The sequence below is a fragment of the Orycteropus afer genome, unplaced genomic scaffold, assembly GCF_000298275.1.
Source record: "Orycteropus afer afer isolate SDZICR_OR568_19922 unplaced genomic scaffold, OryAfe1.0 scaffold00170, whole genome shotgun sequence".
In the NCBI taxonomy this organism is placed as follows: Eukaryota; Metazoa; Chordata; class Mammalia; order Tubulidentata; family Orycteropodidae; genus Orycteropus; species Orycteropus afer.
Window position 1 is genome coordinate 200,893 of NW_006921757.1, and position 14,376 is coordinate 215,268.

At 57.1% G+C, this 14,376-nt stretch overlaps 1 protein-coding gene across 1 annotated transcript in view; it reads left to right on the forward strand.

Moving 5' to 3' along the window:
- The window catches only part of IMPDH1 (inosine monophosphate dehydrogenase 1), an 18,499-nt gene extending 5,239 nt beyond the window's left edge, over window positions 1-13,260 (forward strand). Inside the window, exons 2-14 of the mRNA XM_007946753.2 lie at window positions 2,040-2,088; window positions 5,019-5,120; window positions 5,334-5,408; window positions 5,627-5,833; window positions 5,987-6,074; window positions 7,115-7,314; window positions 8,322-8,412; window positions 8,608-8,703; window positions 11,116-11,259; window positions 11,357-11,501; window positions 11,791-11,934; window positions 12,050-12,133; window positions 13,239-13,260. Of these exons, the coding sequence (XP_007944944.1) occupies window positions 2,040-2,088; window positions 5,019-5,120; window positions 5,334-5,408; window positions 5,627-5,833; window positions 5,987-6,074; window positions 7,115-7,314; window positions 8,322-8,412; window positions 8,608-8,703; window positions 11,116-11,259; window positions 11,357-11,501; window positions 11,791-11,934; window positions 12,050-12,133; window positions 13,239-13,260 (1,447 nt within the window). The remainder of the gene's footprint in view (window positions 1-2,039; window positions 2,089-5,018; window positions 5,121-5,333; window positions 5,409-5,626; window positions 5,834-5,986; window positions 6,075-7,114; window positions 7,315-8,321; window positions 8,413-8,607; window positions 8,704-11,115; window positions 11,260-11,356; window positions 11,502-11,790; window positions 11,935-12,049; window positions 12,134-13,238) is intronic.
- Window positions 13,261-14,376: the final 1,116 nt, after the last annotated feature.

Here is a 14,376-nt window from a genome sequence, read left to right on the forward strand (position 1 = left end):
TCCGCGAACCGAGGCCGGGCCCTGCACGTGCGCGCGCCCCTCGCCGCCCCTCGGAGACGCCCGCGGTCCCCCGCCGGACTCCGGGGGCTGGGCGGAGGGGGGCTGGGCAGGGGAAGGAAGGCGGCTCACGCCGAGAGAGGGACGTGGCACAGTGACCTCGTGGCCCATCGTGCCATACGCTGTTCCTAGCCAGGTCTGCACCCGGCCTGCTTCCTTCCTCCTCCTCGTGGGGATTTTAGACACACTGGAGAGTGGGGTGCCCTTTGGGAGCGTGGGAACGCGAGGTGTGGGAGCTATGGGGAGACTTTTCTCAGACCTTCGTCCAAGGCACCTCTCCCTCCCAGTCTCCCCACGAGGGCAGAGGAGCCCATGTAGCCCAGCCAAGGTTCAGGTGTTGCCCTCAGGAGTGGCCCACCTGGGTGACCGAGTTGGTACCCTCTTTCCTTCACAATCCAGTCCAGTGCTCCTCCACCTGTACCCCTGGCAGCACACAGGTTGGCACTGGTGCCCCTTGGGCATGAGCATTCTGACTGCCACCCCCAAGCCCACCCCACATGGAATTGCGGAAGAGGGTGGAGACCTGCCCTGTGCCTGTGGCTCGGCTCATCCTTGCCCTGGGCCCTGGGCCAGGTGTCCTGCTGGTTGCAGGCCTGGCATCAGCCCTACTCCTGGCTGCAGGGCTGTGTCCATGCCAAGAAGGGGTGTCAGTCCTGGGCCAGGGCAGAAAGGGGATGCTGGCAGCCCAGCGCCTCCTGCCCTGTCTCCTGCTGTTCCCTGTCCAAGGCTCCTCAGACATCGGGGTGCCCAGTCATCTGGAGGAGCCTCTCCTTGCCTGCCCATAGCTGAGTGTGTGCCAGGTGAGGGGTGGATGGAACACCTGGAAAATGCCAAGAGGCCCAGACACTGACCCCAATGAGCCAAGGCCTCCTCTCTACTGCAGAAGAAGGGCTGCCTAGGGGCAGGGGCAGGGGCAGGGGCAAGGGCACAGGATTCTTGTTTCCAAGGGGGTCTTTGGTGATGGAGGAGAGAGTATATCTTTGGTACATTTTTCATTGAAATCTTTTAGGGAAAGGCCCTGGGGAAACTCCTAGCAGTTTCTTTAGGCCTCGGGGCAGATGAAAGACCTGACCCCTCCCATCTGTGCTGTAGCTGATTCCTGGGGCTCCCTCCCTCCATCTCACCCACTCTGGATGCTGGAGCTGGCTAGCTCAGTGCCAGACTGAGTCTGTCTTTTCCTGCCAGCACCAGGGGTGCCTGTGCTTTGCCGGGCCCGGGTGGGAGGGTTTTGTGGTGAGGGGCACTTGCCGCTGGGTTTATCTATCCAATGGGCCAGTTCTACTGTGTCCTATAGAGCCCCTATGAGTTGGAATTGATTGGACAGCAACAGTGGTATCTGTCCAAGGCTGTGATTTCAGCAGGTGGATCCCATTGGAGCCCCTGGACTCTGGTGCTGCACCTTGACACACCCATCCAGCTCTGCTTTCCCCAGATCTGGGGTACGTTGTAACCAGGGCAAGCTGTGTCTGGGTCCTAACTATACGGACTCCTTCCTCCCTTCCCCACCCCAGGCCATGTCTGCGGGCTGCTCCCGTTCAGCTCAGCAGATGTTTCCCAGGAACCCGCTGTGTCCACACATGCCTGCACTCAGCCCCGCTGAGCGGGGGACTCTGGGCCCAGGCACCGGGCATGCAGCTGGCCTGGCTGTGTGTGTCCATGCTGTGCTGGGCCGGGCCGTGCCACAGAGCCGGTGTCTGGTTCACCCCGTGTTTACTCACCGTCTCCCCCATAAAGATGGGGGAGTCTGCAAGGGCAGGCCCTGTTTCTGCTGTGGGACTTCCATCCCTACATGGGAACTTCTATGTCCCTTGACTACTCTGTGCGCTGAGGTAATGGGTATTTGGGGCTGTCTCCCTGGGCGCGTGCCCTGGGTCCACAGACCCTCTGCTGTTCCTGCTGGAGCCACAGGAGTGGGCTGCAGCCGCGGCCTCTCTGCCTTCTTCCCTCCCCACCCAGTAACACTTGTTCTTCTCTCCTCCCAGCGACTTCCTGATCCTTCCCGGCTTCATCGACTTTACAGCCGATGAGGTGGTGAGTACCTCTTCCTTTGGGGAGTGGGAGGGGCAGGTGTAGGCGAGGAAGAGGCTGACTTCTTTCTCAAGGGCAGGGCGTGGGGGAGGCGTGTCAGGGCAATGGAAAGGCTCTACACCCTTGCTGCCAGAGAAACAAGTAATGCCTCCTGGGGCAGGGGTTGCAGTGTGGATTCGCAGATACCCTCAGAGGTGGGACAGAGAGCCTTCTGTCAGGGAGGCATCTGCGGTGGGGTCCCCCGGACAGGGTGTGGCAGCCTCATGGGATAGACCAAAGAATTGGATTCTGTCTAAAACCCTGAGCAAGGCCATGATAGAACCAGGACATCATGGGGATTTTGTACAAGGTGGACGAACTCATCCATTGAATCACAGTGTACGAGAATGAGCACAGATTTGAAGGAGCTAGGGTGCAGCAAACAGTAAACATGCTTGGCTGGTAACCAAAAGGTCACCCAGAGGTACCTGTGAAGAAAGGCCTGGCAATCTATTTCTGAAAAGTCAGCCATTGAACACCCTATTTAGTACAGGCCTGCTCAGACACTTGTGGTCTCCATGAGTTGGAGTCAATCCATGGCAGCTGGGTAGGCTTCAGGTTTGTGTAAGGAACAGTGTCTTGCTTTACAGGAGGGGCTTAGCAATGAGCCGGATAACAATTTTCTTCCTACAATGAAACCCGTGAGAGCCAGAACTTGCCTGCTGTGTCGCAGTTTTTCTGCTTTTGACAGGATGCAGTCTTAGCCACTTTTCTGTCATTCGTTTTCATGGACTGTATTTGAGTTTTCCTTCTCTGACAGGTTTCCACCTTACACTGGTTTTGGCTTTCTCAGGTTTTACTGTTCACTTGTTGTTGTTATTTGCCATCTAATTAGACCCGACTCATAGCGACCCCTTCTTGGGTTTCCAAGGCAGTATCACTATGGAAGTAGATTGCCCACAATGATAAACTCACAGAAAGGAGCTCTGGTGGCATAGTGCCTAAGGCATCTGACTGCTAACCACATAGTTGGCAGTTCGAACCCACCAGCTACTCTGCGGAAGGAAGACTGGACAATCTACTTCTGTGAAGATTTACTGCCTCAGAAACCCATAGGGGGTTGCTATGTGTCAGAGTTGACTTGATGGCAGTGAGTTTGGGTTTTTTGTTTGTTTTTTTTTTTTTGAAACTCAACGAGGCAGGGCAGTGCCCACTGGTATAAATCATTTCAATCAATTCTATCATGAATCATGGACTTTTTAAAATAGTTGATGTCTTTTTGGTCACTATTATTGTTGATGTTTAATCCAGTCTGGTTCTCATGGAAGGTTACGGTCAGCCCCTGAAGCTGGTGCTGATTCAACAGAATTTAGGGGCAAATCTGGGCTCTTCTGAAGGTTTCTCCTATGACAGCAACCAGGAAGCCTTCTTGGTTCAGCTGCTCAGTTCACCACAGTTTACTGAGCACCTTGACTTTGTACTGGACCCAGGGCTGGGCGCTGGGAAGACAGGAATGGATGGGACCCCCGCTTGGCTGCTGAGGGTCTCCCTGTCCTGTGGGCTCCTGTCAGAAAGGCTCTGGCTCTTCCGTGGGATGAAGGAGAAGAGGAGGTGGAGGTTGCTAGACTATGGGGCCAGGGTTCTGGACAGGATATGTGGATAGACTTCTGGGGCCTGCAGATCTCCAAAAATTACACAAGGAGTCCCTGACTTACGACAAGGTTCCATTCTGACCATTCCGTCATGAGTCAGTTCTGATGTAAGTGGAGGACCTGTTTTTTTTTTTTTCCTCTCCCTATTATTGCCTCTTATTATCAGTACCTTTATAAATCCTATCTTTGTCTTTGGATATTGGACACATTACATATAAATTTATAGATTTATTTTAACACGTACATTAAAAAAAATGCCAAAATCATTAAAAAAAAAAAAAATAGACGGTCATAAGTGAGATTCATCGTTAACTCGGATGTGTTGTAAGTTGGGGACTACCTGTATTCCAGAGGCTGCATCTGAGTGTTTTGGGGGATAGGATCCATAACTCTGACCTAAATCTCAGAGGGGCCTGTGAGCTGGTTTTCTGGACCACTCATTTGTAGAAAGAAAGAAAGGAAACATACCCAGTTGCTGTTGGCCCACTCAGACTCGAGGCAACCCCGTGCGTGTGGGAGCAGAGCTGGGCCCATGGGCTTTCCAGGGGCTGGTTTTTCAGAAGGAGATCACCAGGCCTTTCTTCTGAGGCACCTCTGGGTGGACTTGAACCAACGTTTTGGTTAGCAGCCGAGTGCTTAAACGTTTGTGCCACCCAGGACCCCCGCAGATGCGGAGGACTCCCTCGTGTATGTTTGCAGTCTTGGCCTCTCGCTGGAGTTCCAGGCCCTTATTCTAGAGATTTCCAGGAATCTGCTAGACATTTCCATCTAGGAAAGCTTTTCCCCCTACCTCCCTGCTCCCCATCACCATCATCTCACCCCTGGTCACACTCAGCAGGGTCCTAGATGGCCTCTCTGCCCCAGGCCTTGTCACCTAGACTCACTGTCCACATGGGAGCTTGAGTGACCTTTTTAAAGTATAAAGTAGACGTGTCGCTCTTCTGCCTAACACCCTCAGTGGCTTCTCATCACAGAAAGAATAAGAGCCCCTCGCAGTGGCCTACACCCCGGCCCCTCCCACTTGCCTCCCACTCCCCGGCTTCCGCCTCTCTCCCTCCACTGCTCGCAGCCTGCCTTTTGGTTTTCAATCCACCAAGCCTGTTTCCACATTAGGCCCCTTGCATGTGTGGCCCTTGTTGATCATCTTTGTTTCCGGTTAGAGTGTCAGCTGCGTTGCAGAAAGCATGGTCCTCCCATGCCTGTCCAGGGCTCCATCCCAGGACCCCCCTGTGTCTGTGGGAGCCTATAAATGTTGTTGAACGAAGGACAGAAGCTTTCACACGGCTGTGCTTCCTTCTGCAGGATCTGACGTCAGCCCTGACTCGGAAGATCACCCTGAAAACACCACTCATCTCCTCGCCCATGGACACTGTGACAGAGGCAGACATGGCCATCGCGATGGCGGTGAGTCAGTGCCCAGGTTGGGACATGAGGGCCTGGAAGGATGGGACGGGGTGCTTGCTGAAGGCCTGCCTGCAAGAATTGGAACAAGGAAGGGTCTGCAGAGTGACGGGAGGGCAGGGGGATGGGGTCTGCAGAGTGACAGGGGGCAGGGGGATGGGCTGAGGGGTGCAGTGGGCTGACGCCTGTCCCTGACCACCCTTTGCTTGCCCCCAGCTGATGGGAGGGATTGGTTTTATCCACCACAACTGCACCCCAGAATTCCAGGCCAACGAGGTGCGGAAAGTCAAGGCAAGTACGGGGCCCCATCCCTACAGAGAAGATCCTGCCTGGCGGCCCCCACTTTACCAGCCAACCCTGTGGGCTGGCCCATAGTCTGGGGCACAGGGCTGAAACCTCACTGGCCCACTGGCTCCTCTGTAGCACAGCCGGGCACCCTCCACCCCTTGTGCCCAGGCTGCACTCCTCTCTGGCTTCCTTCCAGCGTTTTCCTTCCCGTCTGCCCGTAGAAGTTTGAACAGGGCTTCATCACGGACCCCGTGGTGCTGAGTCCCTCGCACACTGTGGGCGACGTACTGGAGGCCAAGATCCGACATGGCTTCTCTGGCATCCCCATCACGGAGCGAGGCACCATGGGCAGCAAGCTGGTGGGCATCGTCACCTCCCGAGACATCGACTTCCTCGCCGAGAAGGACCACACCACCCTCCTCAGTGAGGTGCCTGCGTGGTGGGGAGAGGGTGGCTGGGGTACAGATAGTGCCCCACGCCCCAGGGCCTCAGGCTGGTGCCTATGACCAGGGACCAGAGGGAGGCCTGGCTCCCTTCTCTCTCACCTGCCAACCTGCAGGCAAATGTTCCTGGCCCCACAGGTGATGACGCCGCGGAACGAGCTGGTGGTGGCTCCAGCAGGTGTGACGTTGAAAGAGGCAAATGAGATTCTGCAGCGCAGCAAGAAAGGTACGAGGGCGGTCAGAAGACTCCAGACTCCCTGGCAGGCTTCCTGCACCCAGGGCCCCCTTCTCTTCATAGCCTCATAGGGTGTCCTGACAGCTAGACTGGACCTGGGGGAGATGGGAAGAGTCCAGGCTGGACCATGATCCCTGAGATCTTTTCCTGGCTTAGAAAAACTGTCCCTAGTTCAGCATCCTCACAGAATGTGTCCCAAAACACGAAGAAGAGCATCTGTTGCCATTGAGTCAATTCTGACTCACAGCGATGCTGTAGGACAGGGCGGAAATGGCCTATAGGTTTCCAAGGCTGTAAATCTTTATGCAAGCAGACTGCCTCATCTTTCTCCTTATAGAGCAGCTGATATGTTCAAATCACCCACCTTTCAGTTAGCAGCTGAGCGCTTAACCACTGTGCTACCAGGTCTTTCCCAAAACATTTCGTTCTGTGAAGTACTCGTGAAAAAAGGGTTCCGTGGCCCAGGAAATGGTACTTTCTCTAGCCCTCATCTTGCAGAAGGAACTGTACAGAGGTTTACTGAAGGCTCTGAGAAGTCCTACACTTAAATGCATTTGATATCAGCACTGTTTTCATCATATTCATCAGGTCCCTGGGGGATATACCGGGAAATGCTCACCGATCCATACCGGAGAGTTATTTGGGGGTGGCACTGGGCAGGGCACGTGCTCCCCCCTGCAGGACAGCCTCACATTTGTGCCCTGACTTCTTGTTGTTGTTGTTGTTTGCCGTCAAGTCAGCCCCGACTCATAGCGACCTAGGAGGTGGGAAAGAGGCAGGAGAGTCCAGGAGCCCTCTTGGCTGGGACTTTTTTTTTGCTTCCTGTTCCTTAGGAAGAAGTCCTGGTCCCTGGGAGTGCTTCCTCAGTGGGTGCTGTCACCTAGTGGCTAGTTTGGGTACTTCAGGGGAATTGCCAGCTGGGCCCTTCCATTAGGCCACCCTGCCCCTCCAAACCAGCAACACACCTGGCTTCCTGGAGGTGTGGGACAGAGAAGCATGCACCTTCATGTTACGTCTGCCTTCCTCGGCAGGGAAGCTGCCCATTGTCAATGAGCGCGATGAGCTAGTGGCCATCATTGCCCGCACTGACCTGAAGAAGAACCGGGACTACCCTCTGGCCTCCAAAGACTCCCACAAGCAGCTGCTGTGTGGGGCAGCTGTGGGCACCCGCGAGGATGACAAGTACCGCTTGGACCTGCTCACCCAGGCAGGCACCGACGTCATCGTGCTGGTAGGGCGCCCCCTGGGGACGGCTGTGGGAGAGCCCAGAGGGGAGTTGGTCAGCAGAGGGAGAGGCTTATGAAATCCTGAGTTTGCCTCTGATCAGTCAGGGAGCGGCTTCTGCGGCTGCTCTGTTGTCAGAATTAGAAGGATCACCATTACACTCGACAGCTTAGAACAAACACCTGTCTGAGGGCCTTCCTCGCTCCTACGTTGACGGGAACCATCACAGCTCCCGGTCATCGAGACCTACCACTGGCCAGGCACCACGCTAAAACCTTTATGTATTTTAACTCATTTAATCTGCACCCCTTTGAAAGGTACGATTATCTTGCCCATTTATGAGATGAAGCAACTGAGGCTTACAGAGATTAAGTCATTTTCTTTAGAGAGTCAGTGTGTGGAGCCAGGGCATGACCCCAGGCACTGTTCCTGGCTGCGATGCCCGAGCCACGCTATGGGCTTCATCCACTACGGTTGTTTGGGGCCAGCAAGTCCATTCGGACTCACGGCAACCCCATCTGGCAGAGTAGACTGCCCCTTAGGTTTTCCAAGGCCATGATCTTTGCATGAGACAGAGGAGCCAGTTGTAGCTGAGTGCTTAACTGTTGTGCCACCAGGGCTCCTGCTACAGTCTGTGGCACTTAGCCTTTTGGAGTTAGCCGGCCACTTTGAGAATCAGCTGAAAGCTGTCAAGTGTCTCTTCCCCCAAAACAGAAAGAGCACTGCTCTGACAATTGTCATGATTTCAGGGGTCCTGCCCATTAAAGGAAGGTGCTGTGGTGGTGCTGCAGTAGTTACAGGCATTTGGCTGCTAACCAGAAGGTCTGTGGTTCAAACCTACCAGCTTCTCTGCAGGAGAAGATAAAGCAGTCTGCTTCTGTAAAGATTCACAGCCTTGGAAACCCTACAGGGGGTCCTATGAGTTGGAATTGGCTCTGTGGCAGTGAGTTGGGTTTGGGTTTGGCCCACGAAAGGAGCTCCTCCCCCAGTGAGCTTCCTGTCCTCTCCTCACAGGACTCGTCCCAAGGGAACTCGGTATATCAGATTGCCATGGTACACTACATCAAGCAGAAGTACCCCCACCTGCAGGTGATTGGTGGCAATGGTGAGTCCCTCTCCTCGCTGCCCTTGCCCCTCACCGTGTCACTCTTCTCTGTCCTTCACATCGCTGGGTGCTGGCATTGCCCTGGAGTGGGGGCCTGGCTGGATGGGCTTTGGTCACTGCTGGGGGTGCTAGATCCTAGGAGGCTTCAGGCGCGAGGACAGCCATCCTCACACTGTTCCTGCTCCGTACCGACAGTGGTGACAGCAGCTCAGGCCAAGAACCTGATCGACGCCGGGGTGGATGGGCTGCGTGTGGGCATGGGCTGTGGTTCCATCTGCATCACCCAAGAAGGTAGGTGCCAGCGGGACAGCGAGTGGTGGCCGGTCTCAACACCCACTCTGGTCCCTCATTCTGTGAGTCAGTACCGAATGCACTCTGAATTGCGGGTGCCTTCCCACAATGGTGGGCTCAGTGTGATCCAGGCACAGACCCTGCCCCGTAGGCACCACGGACCCGGAGGAGGCAGGTGTGAGCAGGTGAGGCACTGAGCTCTGGGTGTGAGCCAGCCGGCTTCTCAGGTTCTGGTCCAGGTGGCCCAGGTGGGAGGTCCCAGGCTGGTGTGACTGCTGGTTAGAAGCCAGCTGGGGTTTGGGTTAGATTTGTGGTAAAGTATCAGACACTCAAGACGTGGAGACAACCTGCCCTGAATCTATAAGGATCTTACACATCTGTGTAGTGTAGTAGAACCCTGGGTGGTGCGAATGGTTAATGTGCTTAGCTGTTCCAAACGGTTGGGGGTTCAAGTCCACCCAGGGGCATCTCAGAACAAAGGCCTGGCCGTCTGCCTCTGAAAAGTCCCCCCCCCGGAAAAACCTACAGTGCACAGTTCTGTTCTGACACACGTGGGGTTGCCATGAGTTGGGATTGACTTGAGGGCAGGTGGCTTTAGCGTGTGTGTGGGGTTCACTCAGTCATGAAGCCCTTTAGGGGAGTGGGTTCTCGTGTATGGGGTGGGGAGGGTGAGACTCTGACATGTGCTCCCTCAGTGGCTGAGGGGACATACCCTGGAGGCTATTGTCTGATGTAGGGGCCTAGCTACCAGAAGAGATGGGTCCTGGCTTAGCCCGAGGAGTATACCTGGCCCCTCTGTGAGGGTCACTTCTCCAGAGCCCTGGATGACCCGTTTGGTCTTCTGTGCCCCAAACACTCCCCACCCCGGGTCTTCAGAGCTTCTACGCTAGGTGTTGCCACCCTCTGCCTTAGCTGATCTCTGTGGTGGAATGGGGCCCTCTTTCACTCACTCACCAAATGCTTGGGGAGCATCCATGCATCAGTTACTGGTCTAAGCCTTGGGGTACAGTAGGTATGTTACACAATGCACGCCAGAGGAAGTCCTTTCTCTGGTTTGTTGTTAGGTGCCGTCGAGTCGGCTCCGACTCATAGCGACCCCGGGTACACCAGAACGAAACACTGCCGGTCCTCTGCCAGCCTCACAATCCCTGCTATGCCTGAGCCCGTCCTTGCAGCCACTGTGTCAGTCCATCTCATTGAGGGTCTTCGCCTTTTTGCTGACCCTGCACTTTACCAAGCATGATATCCTTCTCCAGGGACTGGTCCCTTCTGACAACATGACCAAAGTAGGTGAAATGAAGTCTGGCCATTCTGGCTTCCAAGGAGCACTCCGGCTGCACTTCTTCCAGGACAGACTTGTTAGTTCTTCTGGCGGCCCATGGTACTTTCAGCATTCTCCGCCAACACCACAACCCAAAAGCATCAGCTCCTCTTCAGTCTTCCTTCCTTGTCCAGCTTTCACGTGTCTGTGAGGCTATTGAAAATACCCTGGCTTGGGTTGGGCGCACCTTAGTCTTCAAAGAGACTTCTTTGTTCTTCAGCACTTTAAAGAGGTGTTTTGCAGCAGGTTTGCTCAGCGCACTCCTTCCTCTGGTGTCTGGGCTGCCGTTTCCATTGGTGTTGATTGTGGAACCCAAGTAATAGGAAGTCTTTGACAACTTCAATCTTCTGTCCATCTATCGTGATGCTGCTTATTGGTCGAGTTCTCTGGTTTCACCAGCCTTCTATCCGTCCCTAGATGTGTGCTGGTTCTTTAGACATCCCTTCAAACCTTGCACTAAGGACCTTAAACAGTGAAACGCAGAGAAATGCGAACATTTTAAGAGAAGCGGCATCCCTCAGGGTCCTGATGGGGACCATGAGTCTCTGACCCTAGTAATAGTTTTTGTAAATGAAAGTCTCAAAGAGGAACCTGTGCTGTGAGTGGGTGAGTCTGGGAGCACCGGGCCTGAGCTGGTGCACTGGTCTGGGGGTGCCACCCTCGGAAGGACAGCAGTGATCCTGCTACCCATCAGACTCCCCTGTAGTGCCGTCACGGGTGGTGTGACCCAGGTCCCTAGGGTCAGAGTGACACTCACCTGGTGGCATTTGCTGTCATCTGCCTATCTTACAGGAGTCCCTGGGTAGCACAAACCATTAAGCACTCAACTGCTAACCAAATGGTTGGGAGTTTGGGTCCACCCAGAGGCCTGGGAAAAAAGGCCTGGCAGTCTACTTCTGAAAAAAATCAGTCATTAAAGACCTGACAGGGCACCAGGAGTCCGAGTCCGCAGCGCTTGGTTTAATCCTGATGCTTTGCAGCCCTGTCCCTTTTCCCCAGTGTCGGGGTGGGACCCTGGGAGAGGGCGGACCTGGCCTGTGCTGCTCCTGATGCATCTCTGCCTTGTTGCCTCCTTCCCTCCCCGCCCCTAGTGATGGCCTGTGGCCGGCCCCAGGGCACCGCCGTGTACAAGGTGGCTGAGTATGCCCGGCGCTTTGGGGTGCCTGTCATAGCCGACGGTGGCATCCAGACCGTGGGCCACGTGGTCAAGGCTCTGGCCCTTGGTGCCTCCACAGGTAGGGGGGGCTCTGCTGAGGACTGGGCAGGTGGGGGCTGGGAGTAGGTGGGGCACGAGGCTCGGGGGCTGCAGGCGCTGACCCTTGCCTGCCGCAGTGATGATGGGCTCCCTGCTGGCTGCCACCACGGAGGCCCCTGGCGAGTACTTCTTCTCGGATGGGGTGCGGCTCAAGAAGTACCGGGGCATGGGCTCGCTGGACGCCATGGAGAAGAGCAGCAGCAGCCAGAAGCGATACTTCAGGTGCCTGCCCTGGGCCCCGGCCCAGGCAGATAAGCCCTCGACCCTCAGAGCCCACACGCCAGTGACTTCCTAGGGTGGCACCCAGTCCATACGTTACAGATTGGGCACAAGGCATAAGCAGCCAACCCGGGACCGACCTGGGCTGCCTGACTCAGGATCCGTCCTTAGTTTAATGTTGTAGCCCAGCAAGTAGTTGCTTTTGGGGAACCTTCGGGGTGGTACCCCCTCTGCTTGTGCCCTTGAGAGGTGGGGCCGGGTCCCCTGAGCTCAGTGTCCTGCCCTCCCACAGCGAGGGGGACAAGGTGAAGATCGCACAGGGCGTCTCGGGCTCCATCCAGGACAAAGGCTCCATCCAGAAGTTCGTGCCCTACCTCATCGCAGGTATCCAACATGGCTGCCAGGACATTGGAGCCCGGAGCCTGTCTGTGCTGCGGTGAGAGCCGGGACGAGAGTGGGGAGCCCCTGGGAGGCTTCTGGAACTTTCCTGCTTCCTGTCTCTCTCTCCTTCACCTTTGTGTTCTGACGTGCTCTGCACACTTCCCTACCAGATCCATGATGTACTCAGGAGAGCTCAAGTTTGAGAAGCGAACCATGTCGGCTCAGATCGAGGGTGGTGTTCACGGCCTGCACTCGTAAGTGGGTCGGCCCCCGCACCCCAGCCGATTGGGCCCAGGCTGGGCATGTGGGGCCGTGCACCATCTCACCAGGAATGGGGGCTGCTGCAGGATGCCCCCATTCTCTCCTCAGACCCCAGCCCACCTTCGAGCCCTGGCCTTAGTCCCATGCAGGCAGGACACGGGAGGTGTGGCCATTAGCTCTGCTGGGGTCCGGGCCCTTGCTTGCTCAGAAGCTTGGTGGTGGTGGTGGCAGGGGGCTGTTGGTGCTGGGTTCTCACTGGTGGCGGCACCAGGCAGGCAGCAGAGACAGGGGGCCTGGGCCCTCTGGTGGGGGAACAGGGCAGAGAGACAGGTGCAGGGTCAGCGCCGGGGCGGCTGGGGCGGGAGCAGAGAGCTGCAGCGGTGGTGCCAGGCACATGGCCTGCCCTGGCCAAGAGGGCCTGTCTCCCCAGCATAGCGGGCATCTAACCTGTGTCTCTTTCTGCCCCACCCTCCCGTAGCTATACCTTTCTACCGTGTAAGTAACTGCGCTGCCCGGGCCAAGCGTAGAGTAGAGCAGGGGCAGTCTGGGTGGGACCCGGGTCTGGGAGGTGGGGCAGTAGGCTGTGGGCGGTGCTGGGGTGTAATCACGGGATGTGGACTCTGGGATTGGGGTCTGCCCCGACCCAGCACCATGGTGGGGGGCACCAGCAGTGCCCCATCATCCAGGTGGAACACAAAGCCCTTTCTTCTGGGATGTAGAGGAGTGCCCGTGACGGCAGGCCTGCAGCTGCCTGTCTGGGCTGGGACCCGGGACCGCCAGGGGTACTGGCAGCAGGGCTGGGGAGACGCAGAGTGGCAGAGGCGCAGCTCCTGGGTCTGTGTGAGGCTGACTGAGCCTTCCTAACTGGGTTCATCCCAGGCATCAAGGCCACTCTGCTCTGCGGGCCTCTCCCCCTGGCCCGGCTCCTCAGGAAGTCCCCACCAGGGAGGACAGAGACACAGGGCCTGCTCTCTGCCTTCCCCCACCGCCCATGGCCCAGGCAGGGGCTGCTGTGGCCCTGGGCCTGGGCAAGGGGATTGGGGAAGGGAGCTGGGTCCACATGCCCACTCCCGGTGCCCTCTTGCCTTGAACCCACAGTTACGAGAAGCGGCTGTACTGAGGACGGCGGTGGAGGCCGAGGTGGTGGAGGGGGCATGCCCCCTGGGCCTTCCTTTGAGCCCAGCCTCCCTCCATAACTGAGCGGCCCACAGATTTGCACTACAGGTTCCCCAGCTCCTGTCAAGAGAGAGAGAGAGAGAGAGGAGGGGACAAGGGGTCCCCAGGGGCTGGCAGTGCTCCCCGGGCACCCCTGCAGCCAGAAATGCTCCTGGGCCAGGCTGCCCTGGGAGCTCCCGGGCCCTGGACCCAGCACCCCAGCCCAGCCGCCCAGGCTCTCAGGCCTCGTGCCTGCCTCAGGTCTTTCTAGCCGCAGCCTGCTCCAGCTGGCTCGCACCCCGGCAGGTGGCCCCTTCTGTAGGGCACCCCCGGAAATGGTGCTCTCCTAGCCCCGCCTCTGGCCCATCCTGGGCTGCCACCCCCTCAGCCACGTGGCACTTCTGGGCTCCTGGCCCAGGCTAGGGGGAGGTCTCTGCCCCCTTCCTCTGGCCCCTCAGCTATCCTGGGCGCTGCTCCTCAGGCCACTCCCCCATCCCCGGCCCTGGGGACGAGGCCGCCCTGGCCTTGGCCTCCTGCCCATCATTCCGACCCTCCACTATCCCCAGGTGTACCATTCCTGCCCTCCTCTCAGCTGCAGTCGAAGGCTTTAACTTTGCACACTTTGGGGTCATGTTGGCGTTGTTGTATATGAAATAATCTGAATAAATCAAGCAGGTCTCAAGGCATCAGCTATCCTGTCTCTGTCCCCTTCCTGGTGGGCTGTGATGCAGGCCTTGTCAGAGCCAGGCTGGGAGAGGTGCCAGGCCCAGCCTCCCCAGGAAGGTGATGAGGGTGTCACAGTACTCGACAGGGTGCCGGTGCAGGTGGGCCACGTGGCAGGTGGCTTCCCAGGCCTGTGGGCCTGCGCCGGTGCCCCTGCCTGTCACTCACTAGCCAGCAGCTCCCGCAGGCGGGCAGTGTCGCAGAGGGGCCCTCACAGCAGCTCCTTGCACTACAGTGTCTCCTAGCGTCATACCTTCTTCAGGGATGGGAAGGAAAGAGCTGGAAGGCAGGACTGTTGGGTGGGCCGAGAGCTGGTTCAGCACGTGCCCCGAGAGCTGTTGCTTTCAGCTTTGGAGCC